Below are 26,632 nucleotides of genomic sequence, written 5' to 3' on the forward strand. Positions count from 1 at the left end.
ACACTGCATCGAATGTAAACACAGTTTCATTGTTACAAATAAATAAATTAGTATTTTGAAATAAAACAGATATTTTTTTTTTGATTTTTCTATGCAAAGAAACATAAAAAATAAAATTATTTTTTCTAATTAAAATTGAAATAAAGATTTATCTTACTTTATCATTTTATATATTTATTGGGTACTACAAATTGTCCTTGTTAAGCTTTTCTCTGATACCAAATCTAAGAGATGATAAACATCATTTTGCCTTATTATTATTATAAATTTATATTTTTGCTTTTGCTTTTGGTATAACAATAAAATGGAATTCAAGTGTAATAATGATAATTCAAATGTTTAAAAACTATGCAAAGTAAAAATAAAAATAATCAAAAAAAAAAAAGACAAAATTTAGTGAACTTAAATATTTTATCATTTTTTTTTGCATATTTAAAATTATATTACTTTAAATCCTTTAACTTTATCTTAAAACATGTACAACTAAAATATAAACAAGTAAAGGATATAAAAAATATAGTACTCATGGTTATCACTTAAACCCATATTGTCATTTTTTTTATGATGGTATAAATTTTATAGCATTTAAGGTAATTGATTGATATAAGACGTATGTTAGTAGGATGGAAAGCTTTAGAAAGTTGTAAAAAAAAAAAAAAAAAAAAAAAATAAAGAAAAATAAGTTCAGTAAGAGTTGATGGTAGTAATGATAGTTGATGATGATAATTATTTTAGAAATATTGTAAAGTGTATAGAGATATATTTATTATGTAATAATATGTAATGATGTGTAATATATTAAAATTGTGATTGAGCTCTTTACACTTATACACTACTATATATACACTATAAACTATATAGCAATTGTAATTTTAATTCTTCCACCCACCCACATACTCATTTCAAAGCATTTTCTAAACTACTTAGTAGTTAAACAATTATAATCTAATCCAACTTCACTTCTTCTTCTTTTTCTTCTTCTAAAACTCAATGGGATCAACAATACTTGTTTTACAAAAAAAAAAAAAAAAGTTTATTCTGTAAATACTGAAAAAAAAAAATAAATAAATAAAAATATCACATCTAAAAATTTATCAACAACAACAACAATACAACTTTATAATCATTGAAAAATCCTATTCCACATATTCTTTTGGTCTTGCAAAAAAAAAAATTATCTTCTTTTTTTTTTTCTTTTTTTTTTCTTTTTTTTCTCTTTTGTATAGGTTTCTCAATAATAATAATAATAATAATAATAATAATAATAATAATAATAATAATAATAATAATGAAATTATTATTAAACAATAATCATATTATAATTTTAAGATCTATATATAAGTCTCTTCTTCTTAAAACAATTTTTTAAACTCAATTGAATAATAAAAATGAAAAAAAATAAACTCTTATAAAAAACCTTATAAGGTAATAAAAAACCTCAATTTTCTTTACACTTTTCAAATTCAATTTCAATTTCCCAAAAATTGAATAAATGAATATAAAAGATTTAAAAGATTTTAAAAAAAATTGTATAAGTCTTATATTATATATATAATAACAAATTCCCAACTCTTTATAAACCGTTTTTTTTATTATTTCTATTCTTATATGAATGTTTCTTTTTTTTTTCTCTCTCTCTTCATTTTCATATCCATTAATGCAATTTGAAACTTTTCCCACCTATTCTTCCATCTCACCCCTTAAATCTCACTTTTTTTTTTCATCCAATCTAAAACAAAATTTCATCTCTTTTTTTTATATTTTTTTTTTCCTTCTTCTTCTTCCTTTTCAAACTCTTCAGTGTAATTAATGTTTCAGACATAATTTATATGCACTATCGCTCTCTTTTTAATTACCCTTCATCATCCGCCACTGGGCCTCCGAGGGTGGTGCAGGGGAGGTTACAGACCCCGCAGCAACCGATGAACTCTTCATAATTGCCCACTCATCCGTAATAAAATCCACATCAAGCACTCCACGGTTTGCAAGTAGTGATGACTTGAGGAGGTACACAAAGTCTCCTGGAGCGTATGCCGCACCTCGCACTAGAGCATGGTCATCAGGGTACGCTCCCAATAGCTTGGGAGAAACAAGTGCCATGCGAGACAAAAGTGCAGGGTGCCATTGTAGTAAATGCGTAACAGCAGCATTCAGTGCCTTTCCGGTCCCGGCAGCACGAAACCCAGCGTACCTACGTTGCAAAGGATCCGAAAGATAGTCCACAAGTAAATGGCCATATAATGGGTCATTGCGGATTACAAATGAGGCCAAGTTAATACCTGCATCGTTTTGCATCATTAGAACCCGTACTTGTCGTGCAGGAACATTTTTGTAAGTGTGAATGATGGATGCTGGTGGAATGATTGGTTTATCTCGAAGCATGAGACGTTCAAGAGCATTCTTATTCAGTAGCACGCGCCCAGCAAAATCAAATGCATGATTCATAATAACGGCATCTTGGTCAAGCCACCATAACCATCCTGCGCGTGGGAAAGCATACATGGCCTCACGCATAAGAGCAACCTTGGCAAATTCCAATGTCGATAGCATCTTGTCTGGAGGAGCTTCGCGCTCGTCTTGCGACACAAAGTCTTGCAAATACCGGATATACACTCCATAGCCATGGCGGTGTGCATATGACAGCCGGTCTCGCACTACCTTGTCGAGGTAGCTCTTGGGATACCGGTCTGCATCGAGCCCAACAACTAGTACAAGTGGAGGCGATGCATGGGTTTGTTCAAAGTCGTCACCCTGCGTCGCAATCACATGTTGGGCCCGAGCAAGACTTCGAGGATCGGTTGCAATGGTTGTAGCTAAATTGGCTCCTTTTTGTTGTTGTTGTTGTTGTTGTTGATGATAGTGGTTCCTCCACCGTTGTAGCTGTCCAAACATGCGGCTCACAAACCGCCGGATCCGGGACTTGGATGACCCATTGGGGTCTCGATAAATGTATGCATGAGTGCGTGATAGTGCACGTGTTCCGTCTGGCAACTCTAGTGTTTTTGTTCGTCGGTACTCTTCTATTTTGCTCAAGTCTGGGTAAATGTATGGTTTAGTAACTACCTCGAAAGTAGCCGCACCGTTTAGGACCCTTTGTTGACCCCGGGTCCCGGTTCTTCCTCCACCTTCTCCTCCTCCTCCTCCTCCTCCTCCTCCTCCTCCTCCTTTTCCTTTTCCTCTTCCCTTTCCTTTCCCCCTCCCTTCTGTTCCTCGCCAATTTTGTTTTGCCCATAACAAGTCTGTTGACAATGCTTGTCCTGGCCTCCGCCCAAGTCCTGCCAATTTGTTGTATTCACTATTGTCGAGACCCGATGACCAAGACCCGGAAAAAAATAATGACACAAGCTGGATACATAGTACTGTGGCCAAAAATGTACAAGCTACAAGCCACTGTGCGCGAGCAGAATGACGTAGTGCAAGCAGCACTCGAACCGCACGTGGTGGCCGTCGTCGTCGTTGTCCTTGCCTTGGTCGGGACCGGAATAAACTTGGATCATCGAGATTGCCTATGTGTAGTGGTGAAGAATTGTTATTATTATTATTGTTGTTGTTGTTGTTGGCTATGTTGTCACTTGTAGTGCGGGTGACCCAGTGGCTCAGTGGTGAGCAGTGTTGTTGTGGTTGTAGTTTTGCTGATTGAGCGGGTAGGCCGGGTTCCACGTTGGGATACTGGGGAATTGGCATAGTTGAATGTTGAATTCCAGCTGTTTACTCGTTTTTTTAATTAATTCTCTTTTTTTTCTTTTATTTGTATTGTATAGTTTAATAATAGCAGAGGTTTTTACATGTGCTGGTTAGAAGGGGGGGGAAAAGAGTTTTATAAATATATACAAATACAAAGTTAATGCCAGCAAAGAGATGAAGAAAAAAAAAGAAGAAGAAGAAGAAGCAGGTTTTAAAAATAAAAAGTTTAAATAATAAAAATAAACATGTTTTTATAAAATAAAAAAAAATCTCTTTATTTTATTATTCAAAAAAAAAAAAAAAAGTAAAAAAAAAAAATATTAAAATATATGGTATCACTGTTTTTGTTGTTTCTTTTATTTTCTTTACTCATCCGACTTGGAAACAGAACTAGATTCATCATTCTTCTTCTTGTCCGGCTCATCTGATGCATTGGTGCTGCTAACCGTGGCAGTGGCTGGCCGACCACTTGAGCTCGAGTTACTACTACTGCGGCGTCTGTTATCAGCATCAGAATGCTTGCGCTTCTTTTTCGATTCGTCCGCATGATCTTCAACATCTTCTTTGCGTTTGAGAGTGCCATTGGCACTGGGGGGTGACACCGAGGTAGAAGAGGATGCTGAGGATGATGAGACTTTACCATTGGCCTTGTTACTGCTGTTGCTACCATTCGATGGAACGCTCTTATCGTCATTGTCATCATCTTCGTCGTCATCATAGTCCGAGTCTTCATCAACCTGGCGCTGGGGGGCCTCAACAACCTCGGGGTATTTTTTGGGAGCAGAGGATGGAGACGACCCAGGAGCAGAAGACGGCTTAGAAGAGACTGTAGTTGCTGATGCTGGTTGGTCTTTGGGTGTTGGAGCAGGGGTAGATGCTTTTGCAGGGGTAGTATTAGCGGTAGGAGCAGTAGTGTCAGTAGAAGAAGGAGTGTCAGTAGTGGCAGTAGTGGCAGGAGTGGCAGGAGTAGTAGTAGTAGTAGCAGTAGTAGCAGTAGCGGTAGCAGTAGTAGTAGTAGCTGATGCAGGTGCAGGTGCAGGTACAGGTACAGGTGATGATGACAACGCAGTAAAATGGCCATTGCTCTTTTCTTTGGCATCCTTTTTATCATCTGAAGGTCGATCCTCGTCCTTGATATGAGCAAGTTTCGGCAGAGTCGTGGGTGGTTGGTCAGGCTCTGAGGGCTTCTTGGGGTCAACTAGCTTGGCAAGTGTAGAAACACGAGGAGACGAATTAGCGGATCTATCATTACTAGGACTAGTACTCGCTGAAGTGGTGGTAGCTGTGGAAGGGGCAGGAGCAGGAGCAGGAGCAGGAGCAGGGGCAGGAGCAGGAGCAGGAGCAGGAGCTGAAGCTGAAGCTGAAATAGGAGAAGAAGCCACGTTATTGGGGCTTGCTGGTGGTTGTGACGGAGCATTAAGGATGGAAGGCATGGCATGACGAGACCGAGGAGGAGACCGACTAGGCTTTTCATCAGGCTTTGAAACTAAAGGAGGCATTGTGGTACGTTGTTGTTGGTCACGGTCCCGCGGTTGCTGGTCAGCAGAAGGGAAATTGGGTGGAGGAAGCATAGCACCGGCAGAAGTTAGAGGCAATTGCTGTTGAGGGGGGGGAGGAAGAGGAGAATGACCAACAGAAGATGGATGAGGCAACATCTGTGGAAGCCGAGGAGATGGTTGCTGAAATGGTGGAAGGGTCTGTTGTTGTTGCTGTGATGTTGGTGGTGGTGGAGGGAGAGAGGCAGAAGAAGTAGTAGGTGAAGTACGAACAGCAAGTTCCTCAGCTCGGAGTTTTTCTTCACGAACACGGGCATCAGCCTCTGAACGAGCTCGAGCCTCGCGTTCACGCTCACGTTCACGCTCACGCTCACGCTCACGTTCCATGGCAGCTTCTCGTTCACGAACTTCTCTTTCACGAGCCTCTCTTTCGCGGGCTTCTCGTTCTCTAACCCCTCTTTCTCTAGCTTCTCGTTCGCGGGCTTCTCGTTCACGGGCCTCTCGTTCACGGGCTTCTCTTTCACGAACTTCTCTTTCATGAGCTTCCCTTTCACGGGCTTCCCTTTCACGAGCTTCCCTTTCACGAGCTTCTCTTTCACGAACTTCTCTTTCATGAGCTTCCCTTTCATGAGCTTCCCTTTCACGAGCTTCCCTTTCACGAGCTTCTCTTTCACGAACCTCTCTTTCACGAGCTTCTCGTTCGCGAGCTTCTCGTTCACGGGCCTCTCGTTCACGAGCTTCTCTTTCACGAGCTTCTCTTTCACGAGCTTCTCTTTCACGAGCTTCTCTGTCACGAGCTTCTCTTTCACGAGCTTCTCTGTCACGAGCTTCTCTGTCACGAGCTTCTCTGTCACGAGCCTCACGCTCTCTAGCTTCTCTTTCCCTAGCCTCCGCCAATTCTCTTGCTTCACGCTCTCTTACTTCACGCTCTCTTGCTTCACGTTCCCGAGTCTCTCTTTCACGAGCTTCACGTTCTCGAGCCTCTCTTTCACGGGCATCGCGTTCACGAGCTTGAGCTTCAGCAATAGCTCTGGATTCTTGTTCTTGCATAGCAATGCGACGTTGTTGCTCAAAGTCTTGAAGAGGAGCAAGTTGGGATTGTTGAAATTCTGGGGGGCCTGGAGGTCCCCCTGGAGGCCCCAGAGGTTGTGGCTGTTGATCCGGTAACTGTTGTGGTGGTGGAGGAGGTGGGGGGGGTTGCTGTTGTTGAGGGCCACCAGTAGCATTTGCACCTGCAGCAGTAGCAGCACCTGCGCCACCTTGCTGTTGACTCTGGGTATCCCAAAAGTTACCATGTGGTGGGCCTTGTTGCTGTTGCTGATATGTAATTGGATTTATATCCTGAGGACGAGGAGGAGGACCACCAATGGCAGCACCACCTTGAGAAATATAATTGCGAAGTTGCTCAAGACGTTGTTTAATTTGAGGGTTTTCAGGGTCAAGCTCATGAGCATGTTGATAAGCGTCAAGAGCATCATTGATTTGATTATTTGACGTTTCATAAAGGGTACCCAAGTCATACCAAACTTCAGAAATCATTGGGTTAAGACGAATGGCACGGAAGTAAGCTTCGAGAGCATCACGGTACTGGTTGATTTGATAGTAGAGCGAGCCAATGGAGCACCAAAAAGTGGGGTTATGTTCATCACGGTAGACAGCCTGTTGATAAGCCTCGTAAGCTTTATTATATTGTTGTAAGACCATGTAGCAGCGGCCAAGAAGGTACCAAGATTGGGCATCTTCTCGGTCTGCCTTAATTGAATCTTCAAGACATTGGACAGCCTTTTCTTGGTCTGCAGGAGAAAGAGAAGATTGGTGGTAAAGAAGGCCGAGTTGTTGGAGGACCTTTGAGTGATTTGGATTTTGTTCTAAAACACGTTCATAAGCTCTTTTAGCTTCGGCGTAATCCTTTTGTTGTTCATGAACGTGACCAATTTGGAACCAAATGTCAACTTCGGTGAGAGGACGTGGAGGGTTATGCAGGATTGACTTGAAGCACTCGAGAGATTGGTTATACTTTTGTTGTTGTTTGTATATAATGCCAAGACGGAAGTAAATTTCGTTAGCCTTTTCAAACTTTGGGTCCATTTGCATGACTTGAGTAAAAGCATCTTGGGCATATGAAAGAGAGTCTGAGCGCTCATAGAGGATGCCAATTCCGTACCAGAGTTTGGGATCATTGGGGTCTTGAAGATTTTGGAGAGCATTTTGATAGGCATTATAAGCAGCATCTAAAGAGTCCATCATAAGAAAGCAGTGGCCAAGCGAGCCCCAAGTTTCTCCAGAAGTTTTTTTAATTTTGAGAATTTCTTGATAGTAGTCGACAGCTTTTGAAAACATTTCTCTGCTGCGGTAAAGGTTTGCAATGGCAGTGAGAGCAGGAATGGAGTAAGGGTTGTGACGAATAGCATGGTCATAAGAGCCTACAGCGCGTTCAAAATCTCCCAACATTTCTGCAAGTCGTCCCACAGCCAGCCAACATTCAGAGTTTTCATTTTCTAGTTTTTGAAAAGCTGTAAGGTCCTGAGGGGGGGTTATGTCAGGTGGTGGTGGTTGTTGTTGTTGCTGTTGTTGAGGTGGTTGGCCTTGAGCTTGGGCTTGTTGTGGAGGTGGTGGTGGTGGTGGTGGCTGTTGTTGTGCTGGCTGAGGTGGTGGTTGTTGTTGTTGTTGCTGAGGTTGCGGTTGCGGCTGCTGCTGCTGCTGCTGCTGCTGCTGTTGTTGTTGTTGTTGTTGCTGCGGCTGCGGCTGCGGCTGCTGTCCTAATGGATGAAGAGGCATTTGGAAAAAGTCAACCAAGAGTGTCTATAGCATTCAAGTTTAGGATAGTATATAGATGAATTGTGTGTGTGTGTGTGTGTGTGTATGTGTATGTGTTTAAGTGAATATATAAATATAAATATATCTGTAATGATGATGGTGGTGGTGGTGATAATAATTGCTGTTGTTGTTGTTGTGAGATTATTGGGTATATATATTAAATGAAAGGACCTATAAGAAGGTTTGGATGGTTTCTAACTAGTAAAAAAATGACCTGTACGTGTTTGTTTACAGTGAATTAACACAAACACACACACAAAATTTGTTGTAATTAAAAAAAAAAAAAAAAAATTTGCTGGGCTCGGAATTAAACGAGATTTCAAAAAAAAAAGAGATTGAGATATTTGATATATATATATATATAAACAGCAAGATTTAGAATTAGCTGTATATTATATGATATATATATAAATTAGTTGTTGATTGGAATGTATTATATATATATATTAATAACTTGTTATTGTTGTTGTTGTTGTTATTATTGTTGTTGGTTTTGGTGGTACTGAAAAAAAAAAAAAAAAAAAAAAAAAAAAGGTGGGTTTTTGCTGAATATTTATATGTCCGGCTATATGTGAATTGGGGGAAAAAAATAAATAAAAAAAAGGGGAGACACAGAAAAATAAAAAAATAAAAAAAATAAAAAACGCGTTGTTTATTTTTTATTTTTATTTATTTTTTTTTTTTCTATGTGTGTGCTATAGTAGTAGTAGATATAAAAATATATTAAAATATTGACATGAAGGCCGCCGCTTGTCAAAAAAAAAAAAAAAAAAATTCCCCTTTTTTTAAAGTGGTGGTGGTGGTGGTAATGCTGAAAAATAAAAAAAATAAAAAAAAAAATAAAAAAAAAATAAAAAAAAACGGTTGTTTTAGAGGGTTAGGGTTGCGGCTATTGTATTTTAGAATTAACAAGAGAAAAAAAAAAAAAATTTTAAAAACCGCCACGTCAAAAAAAAAAAATTAAATAAATAAAAATAAATTATATATATATACTAACTACTACTACTATATTAAGTAATACACGGCTAAAAGATAATAATGCACGGCTAATAAAGGTTAGGGTAATAAAATAAAAAATAAAAATAAAAATAAAAAATATATTATTATTACATAATATTTGATTCGCGAACCAAATTATAAATATATATGGGTAAGGGTTTAAGTTTTTTTTGATTTTTTAAAAAAAAAAAAGATTTGTTTGGAAATATACTTGAAAAAAAAAAAAAAAAAAAAAAAAAAAAAAAAAAATTCTGTAAATACTGAAAAAAAAAAATAAATAAATAAAAATATCACATCTAAAAATTTATCAACAACAACAACAACAATATATAACTACTGCACATTCAAAATGTCTGCAAAAGAAGAAACCCCAGATGTTCAAATGGAAGATGCAGGATCTCCTTCTCAATATGCTTTAGATCCAGAAAAAATAGTCATTGTAAGTAAATCAATCTCTTTTATTCATCTTTTAATCAATCAACCAATCAATCATTTATTCATTTATTCATTTATTCAATTAATTAATCATCCTTTAATTTTTTATAAAAAAAAACTAACATTATTCTTCTCTCTCTTTCTTTTTTTTTATTTTATTTTTCTTTTTTTTTTTAAAGCTTCCAGGTGCTTCTCCAGACGGTACTGCTGCCTCTTTTCAAATTAAAAATGAAGATCACACTCTGGGGAACCCTCTCAGATACATTATAATGAAAAAGTATGTTCCAATATCATATCAATCAAAGCATTACAGAACTAAATTTAAATCTAACTTTACAACCATTTATTATTATTATTATTATTATTATTATTATTATTATTATTATTATTATTATTATTAGTCCTGACGTTGAGTTCTGCGGTTATTCCATCCCACATCCCTCAGAAGCTAAGCTTAACATTAGAATCCAAACTTACGGCCAAACAACTGCCTTCCAGGCTCTTCAAAAAGGTCTCAAGGATCTCGTTGATCTCTGTGACCATACAGAACGTCTTTTCCGACAACGAGTCACTGAGGGCAATTATGGCTCAGAAGAACCTAATTAAATGAAGAAATCTTTCTTCTTCTTCTTCTTCTTTTTTGTTTTATATTACGTTTCTTCCTTTTAATGTCTCTCTCAATTTTCTTTTCTTTTCTTTTCTTTCCTTTCTCTCTCTCTCTCTCTCTCTCTCTTGCTTACTTTTATTATAAAAATTGTTATTATATATATATAACTGAGCATATCCTGTTTCTATGCTTAAAAGATTTTTTTTCATAATGTTGTTGGGTTATCAAAATAAATATAGACTGTGTACTTAAGTTCCATAAAACTTCTTTATTTTTTTTTATTTTTTTTTTTAAACCTCCACTGATGGCCACATCACCAACTTTTTATCCCTCTCATTATAAAAATTATATATTTATATATGTAAAATATAGACATTTATTAAAATACACCAGACTTTTACCAATTTTATATATATATATATCATCATCATCTATGGATTTCCTGTCAAAAGCAATCTTTAAATCCTCTTCGGTCCCATATAAATATTCCGAAGAAACCCGAGTTCACGGATCTTTTGCAGATAAATACCCCCACGCTTGGACCATCTACAATGCAACCTCTCGCTCTGATGACTCTCCTGCAACGGTTTTCGTCTGCGATAATGCAACTGTTCGTGCCTCCTCTGGCCCATCTGCCCAAGTCTTTGCCCGTCATATGGCTACAAAACTAAGAACTCTTAAACTCCCAGGAATTATCAAATTTAAAGACTTTTATGAATCTCCAGAATCTTTAACTCTCGTCACAGAACATGTCATCCCACTCTATCTCTACTTAGAATCACATGAACTCTCCGATGATGCCATTTTTTGGGGGATCCACACTATTGCTAAAACTCTTGCACTCATCCATAATACCTTATCTTCGGCTCATACAAATATTGACCTTGGCGCAATCTACGTCAATGATTCTGGTGAATGGGTCTTAGGATCTTTTGAGTGTTTAGCCTCAGAACAAGAATTTTCCCAACTCGCCTCAGCAGCTGCTAAACCTCCGGGCTTTCTTGGCCCCCTCTTCTCATGCCTTCCTTCAATCTCTGAAAAAGATATCCCCCGCGGCCGTACAATCTCCCGCAGACAAATGCTTGATACTGCCCAATTTGCAGATCTTATTGCTAAAATCCTTGCAGATAGACCAAGGGCAAGAGCAGCCATTGGTGCCCAACTTTTAGCAAAACTCAAATCAACCCGTCACTTGACTCCATCTTCCCTAGATGATTTCCTAGCAAACTCTCCAGCCCTTTCTGACTCAAGCCAACTCGCTCAAATCACAAATGCACTACCTACTCTCCGCATTACTGACGAAGAAACTATCCTCGCATTTCTAACTCTCCTAGACTCTGCTGGAGACAAGTTCCCCCATGAATACCTCCATAACCAAGTCGTTCCAGCTCTCGTCGACACCTTCAACTCAGGCCGTCTCTCTGCATCTTCTCTTCACCTTTTCTCTCTCGTCATTCGTTTTTCCAAAGACATGCCATCCACTCAATACAAAACTCTTGTTGCTCCACTTATTGTCAAACAGTTTGCTGCCCCAGACCGCGCCGTCCGCACATCTTTACTTCAATCACTCCCTGATTACATTGCATTTATGGACACGCGCCTAGTCTCAGACAAGGTCTGGCCCAGTCTTGCAACTGGATTCTCAGATACTGACCCGGCCCTACGCGAACTTACAGTGCGTGCAGTTTTCTCTATTGCTTCAAAACTCTCAGACCGCATCCTCAATGGCGACTTGCTACGCCAACTTGCCAAAGTCCAAAGTGACTCGCAAAAGGAAATTCGCGCAAATACAACAATTCTTTTGGGGAAAATCGCGCCACTATTTTCTCAAAGCACACGCTCAGCTGTCCTTGTGGCTGCCTTTGGACGTGCACTTAAAGATCCATTTGTACAGTCAAGATTGGCTAGTTTACGTGCACTCTCAGCATGCAATGAATACTTTTCAATTCAGGATACTTGTAACAAGGTCTTGGGAACTCTGGCTCCTGCACTCGTTGACTCCGACTCTGTGGTGCGCAAAGAGGCCCTTGAGACATTTGAAATGTACTTTGATAAAGTTAAAGAACATGCCAATGAGCTGGACCAAAAGCAACAGCAACAATCAGGTGTTCCCACTGATGATAGCTCAGATCAACAGCAACAGCTGAATCAAAATGGAGGAGAGTCGGCTGCTGCCACTGCTGGCTGGGCCAACTGGGCCTCTTCATTGACCATCAGTGTTGCTTCCAAAGCAGTTTCTGCAGTTTCCAGTTCGGCTTCATCTCCTGCACCGTCTGAAGACAAACAACAATCCACTACTACTACTACTACTACTACTTCCAAGTCCCCAGAGCCATTAACCAGCCACAGCTCTTTTGGTCAAAAGGCAGTAACTAAAACCACTCCTTCAATTGTGCGAAAGAAATTGCCAACAACTTATCAACCAAGCGCAGCAGACAACGATGCATGGGGATCCGAAAACGATGACGACGCTTGGGGTAACGGCGATGATGATGACGGAGATGCATGGGGAAATAATGACGATGGCAACGATGGCAACGATGACAACAATGATACATGGGACTCTCCTACTACATCTTCTACTCTTACCTCTCCCTCGCGCGTGCCTCCAGTTTCTCGCACTGGACCTAAATCGCCAGCACACAATCATCACGGAGCACTACACTTGCCATCACATAACCAAGTTTCTGCAACACACAAGGCCCCTAATGCATTTGCACACGCATTTGGTACTGCGGCGCTACAACAGTCTACAGCAGCAAGTCGTGCGCACTCCGTGTTGGCCAAGAAGCAAAAGGAGAAAGAGGAAGAGGAAGTAGAGGATGCGTGGGATGACTTTTAAGAAAGAAAGAAAGAAAGAAAGAAAGAAAGAAAGAAAGAAAGAAAGAAAGAAAGAAAAAATTAATATAATAAAATTAATAAATATTAAAAAAAAGACCAAAGACTTGAATTAATGGGATTGTTATTATAATTATAATTATAAATATTGTTATTGCTACTGCTACTGCTATTGTTATTATTATTGTATTAGGTAAGGCATATATTTATTTGTAAAGACTTTTTTTTTAAAAAAATAATTTAGAGTAAATAAAAAACACACACACACACAAACCACAACTTTTTATCTTCAAGCTATTGCTTATGCATCTAAAAAAGTAATCATTTTTTTTTTTAAAAAAAATCAAATTATTGAGAGGAAGAAGAAGAAGAAGAAGAAGAAGAAGAAGAAGAAGAAGAAGAAGAAGAAGAAGAAGAAGAAGAAGAAGAAGAAGAAGAAAAAAACAAAGTCTATTATCGAAACCCATCTTTGCCCGGTTTCTGGTCTTGATCCTGATCTTGAGTCTGAGCTTGCTGTTGTTGTTGCTGTTGTTGTTGCTGCTGCTGTTGTAACTGCAACTTAGCCGCCGCCTTTCTTTGCAAATTCAACACGTACTGCTCATGTTGTGGCAATACCTTTGCCAATACATGTCGCGGCGGCATGGGCAGTTTCATCACTTCGTGGTACTTGTCCCGGCACAGAGATGCCGTATATTTTGACCCCATTTTCTGTGCAACAACAACCCACTTTTCGTCCTCATACTCCTTCAAGGCCTTATGAAGCATTTGAACATCCTCATCCGTCCATACCCCGCTTCGCATCTTAAGCTTGGTACAATATCGCACCTGCAATGCGCCAGCAGTCCGTCCATCAAAATATTCAGCAATTTGCTTCCAACTCAGTTTCTTTTGTTCTTTCAAATCAACAAGTAAGTCATCGTCCTCCGCAGTAAACTTGGGCTTTTGTTTCTTTTTTCGGTCTCCATCGTCATCATCATCGTCATCATCATCCTCCATCTCCTCGTCCTCGTCTTCATTCATACTTCCATTTCTAAGCATATCCTCATTGTGATCCATCAGTTTTTGCAAGTCCTCTTCATGAGAATACTCATCTCCATTTTCATTGTGATGATTGCTAACAGGGCTGGCATGAGTATTAAGATTTTTCCCATGCCGCTTGCCATTACTCTTAACTTTGGTATGAGTGCTAGTACTGGTGGGGCTGGCATTGTTATTAACAGTAGTAGTCCCATTTGATAAAGAACTCAGGTCAATAACTCCATTTGATGAGGTATCAGCTTTAGTAGATGTGTCTGCTGTAGCTTGAGCAGTTGCAGCTGCAACACCAGCTGCACTGGACGTTTCCCGCTCCTTACTTTGCTTGGTCACCCGACCCGAGCTTGCTCCCTTCTTTGGACGTCCTCCACCGCTTCCCTTTTTCGACCGAGATTTCCGAGAATTAGATCCGGCTGAAGAAGGAGTTGTAGTTGATGGTGATGACGCAGTTGCTGCAGTTGCTGTAGCAGTTGCTGTAGTAGTAGTATTAGCAGTGGTAGTATCAGTTGTTGCTGTAGTAGTGGTCGAAGATGAGGATGTATTTGTTGTCCCAGCCGAACCCCCAGTTCCAGAAGCACTTGAAGTAGTCTCTGACTCTGTTCCAGTCTTTTTCTTTTGACTTGTGGTAACAGGAGAACTCAACCTTTTCGGCAGTGTCAACCCTAAAATGGTTTCACTACCTTGAGCCCCAACCCCGTCTAAAATACCTGTACTAGTCTGCGAGTCCTTATCCATATCCTCATCCCGTGTATTATCAACTACAGAGGAGGTTGCCCCAGTAGTACCACTACTAGCACTATTCGCTGCATTTGCATTTCCAGATAATCCATTACTGATGGAGGAGGTGGTTGACGGAGTAGGAAGAAACACTGGGAAAATGGTTGAGGGAACTGTTGATGTCGGTTTTGGCAGCTGTCCATTATTGGTAAGAGAAGCTGGATTGATTGAGACTGATGAGTCAATAGCTGAGTTTGTATCTGCAGTATTTAGTGGCGACTCTGCAGCAGCAGAATTGCTTGTATGTGCAGCCATAGTCGTTGCTGAAGACACTGATGATGAGCCATTATTATTGACATTAATGGATCCCACTGAGGGCAAGTTACTAGTAGAAGTACTTGCTGGCCCAACCGTTACATTTGATGCAGATGATACTGTAGTAGCAGAAGGAGCAGTAGCAGTGCTAGATGTGGGAGACAGCCTAGATCGAGAAAAGTATGAAAACTCGGACTTGATTTGGCTTGGATGACCAGAGTTATCCGTAGATGATGCTGTTGTTGATGTTGTAGTATCAGCACCGTTGTTGCTATTGGTATTATTGGTATTATTATTGGTGACAGTACTTGCACTAGTGGTATTAGTTGCACCAGTTGCTGTAGTATAATCTGTGGTCCGATCTATGGGATTGTTAAGTAGTTGAGAAGGGTTGGCAGAAGTATACGAAGTACTGCTAGTGTTAGTTTGCGGAACAGAAGAACTTGATGCCATAGAGGACGAAGTATCATGAAGTGCCGCTGTTTGAGCCGTGGATGTTGAAGATGAAGAAGTACCATAACCTGTAGAGGTTGCTGCTGCTGCTTGTGAAGACGGGTAATGAGAATTTGCTGATGAAGAGTGAGAGTCATAGTACCGCGAATGTGAGCCATATGCAGAAGAGGAAGAAGTTGTGGAGGTGGCAGTGGTAGTTGTGTTATTATTGGTAGCAGCAGCAGTAGAACCTGTCGAGCTTGATGAGTAAGGACGTTGTGAGTCATTTGAAGAGTAAGCAGATTGTAATGTATATGAACCACTGGGGGCACTTGATGTGGAGCCAGAAACTGTATTAGTATTAGTGTTAGTGTTAGTAGTAGTGGCACTTGACGTATTGTTAGATGTTTGACTAAGAGAAGTGCCATAAATATATGGTTGAGAAGTTTGATGGAGAGGTTGCTTCTGAGTTTGTTTTTGTGTCTGCTGAACTTGTTGTTGTTGCTGCTGCTGCTGCTGCTGGGAGTAAGGCATTCCATATGAATAGCCCGGAGAGTATATTGCGGGGTAAGTTGAAGAGGTGTTAGTATTTGTAGAAGCAGCGGTATTTGAAGAAGTTGCAGAAGAGGTAGATGAAGAAGAGGAAGAAGTAGATGATGAGGAAGAAGAAGCAGCAGCTGAGAAAGATCCGAGACCTGTTGAAGACAATTGAGTTTGTGTCTGAGGTGAGGAAGAGTATTGCTGAGAATAATCAGAGGAAGCAACACGTCTGACTGTGGAGGCTCTACTCTGTTGAGTTGTAGAATATGATGATTGGGGAGATTGCTGATGTTGTTGGGCTTGAGTTTGAGTCTGAGTCTGAGGGTATTGAGAGGTAGCAGTATTAGTAGTTTGTTGAGAATGATAAGTTTGATAATGAGCCATAGGAGAACTAGAAGAAGCAGTAGAAGTTGAAGTCGTGGGTTTCAATTGTTGTTTTGGCTTTTGTTGGTATAATGCACGTTGAGTTGCAGTTGCAGTTGGAGTAGCATTAGAAGCATTAGAAGCATTAGAAGCATTAGAAGCATTAGAAGCATTAGAAGCATTAGAAGCATTAGAAGCATTAGAAGCATTAGAAGCATTAGAAGCATTAGAAGCAGTAGAGGCAGTAGCAGCAGTAGATGCAGTAGGTGATTGTTGTTGATAAGAATAATACTGCTGTTGCTGCTGCTGGGAAGGGTATTGCGAACGTGTATCTTTTTGATGGACTTTTTGGATATAAGCCTGTGATTTATCTTGAGACTGAGCAGCTTGAGCAGCTTGTTGTTGAAGCAACATTTGCTGTTGTTGCTGTTGCTGTTGTTGCTGGAGCTGACGCTGATACTGCTGTTGCTGAGTTTGATATTGTGCCATTTGATAGTGTTTATCCTGAGATTGTTGTGAATAAGCAGTCTGGCTCAAATAGGGATACTGACTTTGAGTAGATTCTGAAGTATGAGAAGAGAGAGAAGAGAGCGTCGAGGTAGGTTGTTGTTGTTGTTGCTGTTGCTGTTGCTGATGTTGCTGTTGCTGCTGTAGCTGTTGGTATTGATGGCTTTGTTGCATCTGGAATTGTCGCGAATAAGACTTTTGATACTAATATATGTTAATTTGTGCACTTTTTTTTATTTTTAATAGAAATAATGATGATATAAAATACTTACAAAGTCACTTGTTGCTGAAGATGGTTGGGCACGAGAAGAAGATGAAGAAGCAGAAGAGGATGATGAGTCAAGTTGCTGGCTACTAGAAAAGGGATTGGAGGAAGAATTTGTGTTTGAAGTAGTCGCAGCAGAAGTAGCTGTTTGGGTCGATGCATTTGGATTTGAGGATTGAGCATTAGAAGAAGAAGAAGAGGAAGAAGAGGAAGAGGCAGCAGCGGCAGAAGCGGCAGCTAGAGCAGTTGGAGTTTGTTGGCTTGAAGTTGAGGTTGTAGAATTAAACATGGTTGGGTTGACGTATAGTTGGGAATAATGGGAAGAGGGCACGGATGAGGTGGAAGTTTGTGAAGCCGATGTAGACGCGTTAGAGAGAGAAGCAGCGTATTGCTGTTGCTGGTGGCCATGTTGTTGGTACTGCTGAGATTGTTGATGGTGCTGTTGCTGGTGTTGTTGTTGTTGTTGCTGGTGCTGCTGGTGCTGCTGAAGATAATTCATTGACCTATATTGTCCATTGACTGCAACTGATGCTGGAGCCGAAGTTTGGTGGTTTGTTCCAGGAACAAAATGGGAAAAAAGAGCCTGAGAATGCTGAGACTGTTGCTGTTGAGCCGTGTGTTGTTGTTGTTGATGCTGCTGCGGCTGCGGTTGTTGCTGCTGCTGCTGCTGATTAGAAGTTGTAGCATTTATGTATCCAAGACTTCCATAAGACGGTTGAGCATGTTGAAGCTGTTGTTGTTGCTGTTGTTGCTGTTGTTGCTGTTGTTGCTGCTGTTGATACTGCCGAGAGTCTTGAAAGCCTTTATTGAAGTTGCCATGTGGATAGTACATGGTTGTATTATTAGGCTAATTCAATATATATATATATATATAGTAAAAGACAAAACTATTTCTTATAGTTATATATATATATATTTAAGCAATATAATAATTGTGTATCTTGAAATTTTTTTTTATATATATTGTTTTGTGTGGATATCAAGAAGTTTAATGGTGGTGGTGGTGTTGAATAATTGTAAATATTGTAAATATATTGTAAATAACAGTGTGTATATTATGAGCTTATATAAGGAGTGTGCTATTATTATTTAATTTAATAATTAATTAATAGAATATATAAGTATATTATTAAATTTATTAAATTTATTAAAAAAAAGTACTAATAAACTTTTTCAATGTGATTGGAAATATATTATTATTATTATTATTAATATTATAATATTAAGCTTATTAATAACCTTTCTTCTTTAAGGAGTTGATGAAAGATTTTATTTTATTTTTATTTTTCTTTTTGGCGTGTGTGATGATGATTATGGAAGTAGTGAAAGAAAGTGGTGGTGGTGAAGAAAAAAAAAAAAAAAAAAAAAAAAAAAGGGGGGGGGAGAAAATTTTTTTTTTTTTTTTTTTTTCAACTTTGGGAAAAATTAAGGGATAGGGTTAATAATTTTATTTTTTATTTTTTATTTTTTATTATTAATGCTATTATTTATTATATACTAATTAGTATATGTAAACAACAAAATAATGATTATTAATGATTATTAATATATTTAAATCAGATTGACCCATCCAAAACTAGTATAATTTTTTGCTCATACAAGTACAAGTATATACATGTTACATGTATATACAAGTACTGGTGTGTGTGTATATGTGTTATTATGAAATTATTATGAAATTATTATGAAAATAATAATAAAAAAAAAACGCGTGTTTGAAGAAAAAATAAACAACAAAAAAAAAGAAAAAAAAAAAAAAGAAAAAATTTTTTTTTTTCAATCCGGGTAACTTTATTTTACATGTTTAAACGAGAACTGATGATAAAATAAAAAACTAAAATATATATAACACATAAATTATTACTTGCGTGGTCACTATTTTTATTTTAGTCACAGTGACGCGTAAGAAAATCTTTATTATTATTATTATTATTATTATTATTTAATAATTAATAATCATTATAATTACATTTAAATGACTAATAATGACAAATTTACGGAAGTCCGTAATTTATTTATTTAAAAAATTTACCCGACGGTATAAGATTTTCTTTGCTAATTAATTATTAATTAAATAATAACAAAAAATTGCATCATTGAAAATCGGGTGAAGTCCCGAAAACTTCGGATCGAATTTATTTTTTATTTTTTATTTTTTATTTTTTATTTTTTATTTTTTATTTTTGATTTTTGATTTTTATTCTTCCCCCCAAAAATAAATAAAAAAAAAATAAAAAAAGCCACGAAAATATTCCATTTCTTCTTATCAATCTGTCATTAAAAATCATTAAAATCAACAACAATTTTTTTTTTCATTATCACCAATTACTAGGTCCATTCATTATACCAAATTTATAATACATCCACTTCTCTCACCATTTTATCCCCTCCATGAAATATATCATAGACAATCTTATGTACATTCAAACAGGGATATTCTCTATTAATATTATTAGCTACTAATAAATACTATATATATATATATATATAAATCAATATTCGATACCTGCTCAGCTTTAATTCTAAGAATCCTGTTTTTTTTTTTTTTTTTTTTTTTTTTTTTTTCTTTCATCTCTAATCAATTGACAATGAATGACCCAAGTATACCTTTAAAATACGCCATTTGGGAAAAAAAATACCATTACCATTACCATTACCATTACCATTACCATTACTATTACTATTACCATTATAATTTTTCTTTTTCCTCTTCCACCCTCCCCATCTTTTTTCTTATATTTTATCTATTCAAATCAAAATCAACCATTTTGTGAACTTTTCTGAACGTTTGTCTAAATAATCATAGAGTAAATCCCTTTTTTTTTTTTTTTTTTTTTTTTTTTTTTTTTTATATATATATATATATATATATATATATATATATTTTTTCCAGTACTTGTATATCTAATTCTATATACCCGGTTATTTTTTAATATATACTCATAGACCCAACAACCAGCCCAGATTTCAATCCAAGTCAAACGGCTTTTTATTTTTTATTTTTTATTTTTTATTTTTTATTTTTTATTTTTTATTTTTTATTTTTTATTTTTTATTTTTTATTTTTTATTTTTTATTTTTTATTTTTTATTTTTTATTTTTTATTTTTTATTTTTTATTTTTTATTTTTTTTATTTTTTATTTTTTATTTTTTATTTTTTTTTTATTTTTTATTTTTTAATTTTTAATTTTTAATTTTTAATTTTTAATTTTTAATTTTTTTTTTCTTTTTTTTTTTAATTTTTTTTTTTTTTTTTTTTTTTTTGGTTTCTTTCACCGTTTTTATCTCGGAGTCCGAGGAATATCCATAAAGTCTTGCATCTCACACACACCCAATTTTTTTTTAATCCCTTTAAAAAAATCCAGGCTTATAATTTTTGGTCTATCATAAGTAGTATAAATATAAATAGACTTTTGATTCCATTTTTTTTTTTTTTTAATTTTTATTATCGTCATATATTATTTCATAACTTTGATTCATCTTTAAATTCAATTATAAACTTTTCTTTTTAATAATAATTATACTTCACTAAGATTGCTCTTTATTATTATTTTTTTTTCTTTCTTCTCCTGTGATGGAACTACTTTAAAATAATATTACTATCCAATTCAACTACATTTTATTTATTTACTTATCTTTTCATTTGTAAATCTCATTCTTATTTCAGTCCATTATTCACAAAAAAAAAATGTCTGATCTGGAAAACCAACCTACTGTCGTTCTCAAAAACAAAAGACTGCTCAGACCCTTTGTGGGGTCCAAAGTCCCTCCTATCCCTGAAACACAAGCTACCCTTCCTGAACCATCAGTATCCATATTTTCTCGCTATACTTACTCATGGATATATCCTCTCTTAAAGGTATGATTTTCTAATCTATTCAATTGGAAGTTTTTTTTTTCTTTCTTTCTAACTTTTCTTTCTACTACATAGACAGGCTATCTTAGAACCCTCCAAGAAAACGACCTTTACACACCAGAAGGAACCTCTAGATCTATAGAAAGCATGGCTGAAGTCTTTGAAAAAAACTTGGCCTACTACCGTGAAAAAAATGCCCATAAACTCTCTTCTGATGCTGACCCAGCTACCCTTCCTCGTTTTACTCTTCTTAAAGCAATCAATGCTACTTTCTTTTGGCAATTCTGGGGTGGAGGTTTCGCTAAAGTCCTTTCAGATTGTGGAATGTCCCTCAACCCCCTGCTTACTCGCCATCTAATTTCTTTCACAATGGACAGAGAAAACTCACATATTGGCAAAGGTATCGGCTTCGCTCTTGGAATCGCCTTTTTAATGCTTTTTTCAAACTTTTGTGTCAATATCTTCTTCTTTAATTCAACATATACTGGCGCCCAAATCCGAGCTGTCTTAGCACATGCAATTTTTAAAAAAAACTTACGGCTCTCTGCAAAAGCTCGCCTTTCCTTCCCCAATGGCAAAATCACTTCCATGATGAGCTCGGACGTTCACCGCATTGACTTTTCTTGCCAATGGTTCCATTTCACTTGGACTTTCCCAGTATCCATTGCAATATCTCTCGCTCTAGTCCTAGTCAACATTGGAGCTTCAGGTCTCATTGGATTCGCCATTCTCCTCATAGTTTTCTTCTTCATCATATACACCGGTCGCAACCTTGCTCTTCTTCGTAAACGCACAAACAAAGTAACCGACAAACGTGTCTCCCTAATTCGTGAAATTCTTCAAGCAATGAAAATCATCAAGTTTTACTCTTGGGAAGATGCTTACGAAGAACGTATCCGTGAAATCCGCACAAAGGAAAGTAGTCTCGTCATCCGCATGCTCGCCCTCAGAAACTTAACAAATGCTCTCTCCATGGCAGTCCCTGTTATTGCTGGTCTCCTCTCTTTTATTGTTCTTTCTACAACAGGAGGTCACCTCAACCCTTCTCGCGTCTTCTCTTCAATCACAACATTCAACATTCTTAGACTTCCTTTAATGTTTTTCCCTCTTTCTATTGTCACAACAACTGACGCTTACCAGGCATTTATGCGCATTGAAGAGTTTCTTTCCTCTTCAGAAGTCGAGCACTACGTGGAGTTCATTGAGGACAGTGAAAAACATCTTGAAAATTCCATCTCAATTACCAATGGCAGTTTCATCTGGGAAACCCTTGAAGATCAAAGAAAAATCCCAAATGAAACAGACTCCCAGTTGTTGGAAGAAAAAATACCACACTCTTCTTCTCACTCAATATCATCTTCTCTCTCTACCTCTTCTTCTTCCGGTGACCATAAAATCTTTAAAGGCTTGTCCAACATCAATCTTGATATTAAACGGGGGGAATTTGTTATAATCACAGGAACAATCGGCACTGGAAAATCTTCTCTTTTGGCTGCAATTGCTGGGATGATGCACAAAACTACGGGCTCTGTTCGAGTCTCTGGGAACCTTCTTTCTGCTGGGCAGCCTTGGATCCAAAACGCTACTGTACGTGACAACATCACATTTGGCCAACCTTTTGATAAAGACTGGTATAACAAGGTCATCACATCTTGCTCTCTCATCCGTGATTTTGACATTCTCCCTGCTGGTGACCAAACAGAAGTTGGCGAACGTGGAATTACCCTCTCTGGTGGCCAAAAGGCCCGTATCAACCTTGCTCGTGCGGTCTACAATTTCCCAGATATTATTCTTCTAGATGACGTTTTAAGTGCTGTTGATGCCCATGTCGGCAAATTTATTATGACTAACTGTATCTGTGGCCTACTTTCTCAAAAGACTTGTCTTCTTGCTACTCATCAACTGGCTATGCTTGAGTTTGCAGATAGAGTCATTTTTCTTGACGGCTCAGGAAGTGCCATCATTGGCACTGTTGAAGAATTACGTGAACAGTCCCAAGGGTTTAAAGATCTTATGGAGTATAGCGACCATCAGAGTGATGAAGAAGAAGAAGAAGAAGAAGAAGAAGTAAAGAGAGCACATGAGGAAGAGGAGGAAAAGCAACAAGAAGTTAAGAAAATACTCACTAAATCTGTTGGTGATGCTGGGGTCAAAGCTGCTGGCGGTCTTATTCAAGCTGAGGACCGTGCAACCAGCGGTATTTCTAAAGAGGTTTACCTTGATTTTGTCCGTCATGGTTCCGGCGGTACAGGATGGTTCATAATTGTTGTTTTAATGTCTGCTATTGTTTTTGGTAACTATTGTCAGGTCTTTACCAATGTTTGGCTCTCGTTTTGGGTCTCGACTAAGTTTTCAGGTCGTACTGAAGGTTTTTACATTGGAATCTACGTCTTGTTTGGTATCCTTACACCACTTCTCATGTATGCCTTTTATTTCACCATTTCTTTTATTGGCTCTAAGACTTCTAAAAACCTTCATTTACTTGCTGTCCATTCTATTTTCCATGCTCCCATGTCCTTTTTTGATTCATCTCCACTTGGCCGCATTTTGAATCGCTTTACCCATGACACAGAAACAATGGATAATGAACTTTCGGATCAAACTCGCCTCTTCTTCATGTCAACTTCACTTTCTATTGCTACCTATATTCTTGTCATTTGTTACATACCCTGGTTTGCTATTGCCCTTGCTGGTCTTTTTGTTATTTTCCTTCTTACCTCTTCCTTTTACCGCAGCTCTGCACGCGAAATCAAGCGTCTTGATTCCCTTGGCCGTTCGGTTGTTTTTGCTCGTTTTTCAGAATCTCTTTCCGGTGTCAGTACCATTACTGCTTACCGCCAAAGCGAACGCTTTACCAAAACCGTTCAAAATGCTATTGACCGTATGAATTCGGCTTACTACCTCACTACTGCGAATCAACGGTGGCTTTCAGTTCGGTTGGATCTTGTTGGCTGTTCTCTGACTATTATTGTTACCATTCTCTGTGCCACGCACCAGTTTAACATTAACCCTTCGTCCGTTGGTCTTGTTGTATCTTCCATGCTTCAAATTGTACCAATGATTTCTCTCATAGTTCGTGAAATGGCCACAGTAGAAAATGCTATGAACGCTGTGGAGCGACTCCATCATTATGCTTACAATCTTCCACAAGAATCTAAGTACCATATTCCAGAAACCTCTCCCCCCCCAGAATGGCCTACTCAGGGACAAATAGAATTTTCGAATGTTAGTATGTCATACAAACCTGACCTCCCGCCCGCTCTCAAAAATTTTAACGCTAATATCCGCGGCGGCGAAAAGATTGGCATTTGTGGACGAACTGGTGCTGGCAAGAGTACTATAATGACAGCTATATATCGATTAGTGGAAATCCAACAAGGTACCATCACTATTGACGAAATTGATATCTCACGTTTGGGACTGCACAATTTGCGCTCCAAGTTGTCCATCATTCCACAAGACCCTATTCTTTTTCAAGGCACAGTACGCTCTAATATTGATCCCTTTGGAGATTACACAGATGATCAGTTATGGGATGCACTGAGGCGTGCATGGCTCGTCAATCCGGGCGAGCTGGGACGCATAAAAGAGCTTGAATCACGTGGCATTGATACGTCTGAGCTTATTAAATCGGGCACGGAAGAAGAATCACATGGTTTGCCTAAGTTTCACCTTGACCGGAGTGTTGATGATGAAGGTACCAATTTCAGTTTGGGCGAACGCCAGCTTCTAGCACTTGCCACAGCTCTCGTTCGTAATACACGCATTTTGATTCTTGACGAAGCCACTTCCAACGTTGACTTTGCCACTGACTCTAAGATTCAGGATACAATTGTAAGAGAGTTTGGACACTGCACTATTTTATGCATTGCTCACCGTTTACGCACTATTCTCAACTATGATCGTATTTTAGTCATGGACAAGGGCGAAATTGCGGAATTTGATTCGCCGCTTGAGTTGTTCCAATACCAGGAGGGAATTTTCCATTCTATGTGTGAGAGTTCCGGAATTACAATAGAAGACTTTGAAAAGAATTTGGGAACAAGTTAAATAATTTTTTTTAAGTTGCTTTTAATGCTGTGTTGTTGTAAATTAATTTTGTAGTTAATGTTTATTTGTTAATGAAATTTCATTTATAAATGTTTTTTTTAGTATATTCAATTTTATAAAAAAATTCAAAAATTCAAAAACAAATATATATATATATATATATTTGAATACTAAAACAATTGCAATATTGATTTTTTGCAGTCATTTAGAAACATACATTAATGAATAGGGACTTTATTTATTTATTTATTTATTAGTACTTACAGTATACTGTATCTTAGATAATGTAATTTCAAAACATAGCATAGCTGAATTTAAGCTCAATTATTTCAAAGTAAAGCTCTTGTTATTGAAACTATTGTTAAAGTTTTTTATTTTGTAATTTTTTTATTTTTTTTTCATATCACCACAGAGATTCCGCCTAGACTTCAAAAAACAAAAATTAAACTCAATTTATAGGATCAACCTGCTCAATAATTATAATAAATATTACTATCAAATTGAAAAACCGCTAGGCAGTTGATACACTTAGCAGATGATGGCACAATTATTAGAAAATAAGCTTATAAGTAATTACTATATATAAATATCAAAATCAAATAAAAATATAAAAATGTTCAAATGGAAGAGAGAAAATGAAAATTAAACAATTCACAAATATTAATAAAATCAATCATAATGCTGATATAGTATACATTGTCAAGTATTAGTAATGTATAGAGTCTCATTAGGAAAACGGTAGCAGATATCAAGAAAAAAAGAGCTATGTTTTAATAGACTATCAAGAGATGTATTACAAAAATAAAACAATGATGAAATGTTTATTTGTGGGAAGTTATTTAGAATAGAATAGGCCTAGTACATCTTGTTATTATAGCATGTTTATAAATCAAAGTCAGTTCAAATAAAGATGGTAGATAAGGGCACCTATTTATATGAAATGTTTGCAGTCAATTGTGTACTATATTGTGCAAGGGAACAATAAAATCATGGTTACCATGTTTTTAGTTTGCGTGATTTAAATCAATAGGGATAATGAGTGAGTGCAATGTCTCTGTTTATATGATTTGGATATATATATCCATATATAAGTATATATACTTATTTTCAATATTTACTATATACATGAAGGAGCATAGTTATATCCAAAAAGACCAACTAGGGTATTTGGTTATTTTTTATCACTTGATTTTTACAAGTTAAAGAATTCAGAGGTTAACAAATAAATACCTATATATAGATAAAGGTTATAGGTATAGATAAATATTGATAAAAATGGAAGATAGCGGAGGCTAGAATGCATTCCATATGGATATGACTATGTAAGTTGAAGGAAGTAAACTAAGAAGAATGCTGAGGAATTGGGTGGAACCTTTTGATATCATTACCACGCCAATAAACATGTGTTGACTCGTAAGTTAATAATAAGTCCAACAATAATATATGAAATGAAATAAAATGAAATGAAATGAAATGAAATGAAGTCATGGAAAACTTAAATACGTAATAGAAGGAATGAATATTCCATTTATAGGAGAGTGCTCCATTGTATGCATGGTTTATGTCATAACTCTAACCGCCTCTAGGTTAAGGTTTAAGTGCTACCACTAACTAAAGACATATATGTGCATACAATAAGCACCAATGGAATTAAGTTATGAGGATGCACACTTGT

At 37.2% G+C, this 26,632-nt stretch overlaps 6 protein-coding genes across 6 annotated transcripts; 3 read left to right on the top strand and 3 right to left on the bottom strand.

The window, feature by feature from the left end:
* Window positions 1–1,848: 1,848 nt before the first annotated feature.
* SAPINGB_P005355 (uncharacterized protein) lies at window positions 1,849–3,684 on the bottom strand (the record flags this gene model as incomplete). Its single annotated transcript, XM_032000069.1, has 1 exon — window positions 1,849–3,684. The coding sequence occupies one exon, from the start codon at window positions 3,682–3,684 to the stop codon at window positions 1,849–1,851; it is 1,836 nt and encodes a 611-aa protein (XP_031855960.1).
* A 365-nt stretch (window positions 3,685–4,049) lies between these two features.
* SAPINGB_P005356 (uncharacterized protein) lies at window positions 4,050–7,958 on the bottom strand (the record flags this gene model as incomplete). Its single annotated transcript, XM_032000070.1, has 1 exon — window positions 4,050–7,958. The coding sequence occupies one exon, from the start codon at window positions 7,956–7,958 to the stop codon at window positions 4,050–4,052; it is 3,909 nt and encodes a 1,302-aa protein (XP_031855961.1).
* A 1,387-nt stretch (window positions 7,959–9,345) lies between these two features.
* Window positions 9,346–10,037, top strand: SAPINGB_P005357 (uncharacterized protein; the record flags this gene model as incomplete). The annotated part of the gene is made up of 3 exons (XM_032000071.1): window positions 9,346–9,435; window positions 9,611–9,708; window positions 9,833–10,037. 3 exons carry the CDS (start codon window positions 9,346–9,348, stop codon window positions 10,035–10,037), a joined length of 393 nt encoding a protein of 130 aa, XP_031855962.1.
* Window positions 10,038–10,471: 434 nt separating this feature from the next.
* On the top strand, window positions 10,472–12,880 carry SAPINGB_P005358 (uncharacterized protein; the record flags this gene model as incomplete). The annotated part of the gene is made up of 1 exon (XM_032000072.1): window positions 10,472–12,880. One exon carries the CDS (start codon window positions 10,472–10,474, stop codon window positions 12,878–12,880), a length of 2,409 nt encoding a protein of 802 aa, XP_031855963.1.
* Window positions 12,881–13,329: 449 nt separating this feature from the next.
* SAPINGB_P005359 (uncharacterized protein) lies at window positions 13,330–17,882 on the bottom strand (the record flags this gene model as incomplete). Its single annotated transcript, XM_032000073.1, has 2 exons — window positions 13,330–16,989; window positions 17,058–17,882. The coding sequence occupies 2 exons, from the start codon at window positions 17,880–17,882 to the stop codon at window positions 13,330–13,332; spliced, it is 4,485 nt and encodes a 1,494-aa protein (XP_031855964.1).
* A 2,857-nt stretch (window positions 17,883–20,739) lies between these two features.
* SAPINGB_P005360 (uncharacterized protein) lies at window positions 20,740–24,957 on the top strand (the record flags this gene model as incomplete). Its single annotated transcript, XM_032000074.1, has 2 exons — window positions 20,740–20,910; window positions 20,983–24,957. 2 exons carry the CDS (start codon window positions 20,740–20,742, stop codon window positions 24,955–24,957), a joined length of 4,146 nt encoding a protein of 1,381 aa, XP_031855965.1.
* Between the last annotated feature and the right edge of the window lie 1,675 nt (window positions 24,958–26,632).

This window comes from Magnusiomyces paraingens (genome assembly GCF_902498895.1).
Source record: "Magnusiomyces paraingens strain CBS 517.90 genome assembly, contig: contig4, whole genome shotgun sequence".
NCBI lineage: Eukaryota > Fungi > Ascomycota > Dipodascomycetes > Dipodascales > Dipodascaceae > Magnusiomyces > Magnusiomyces paraingens.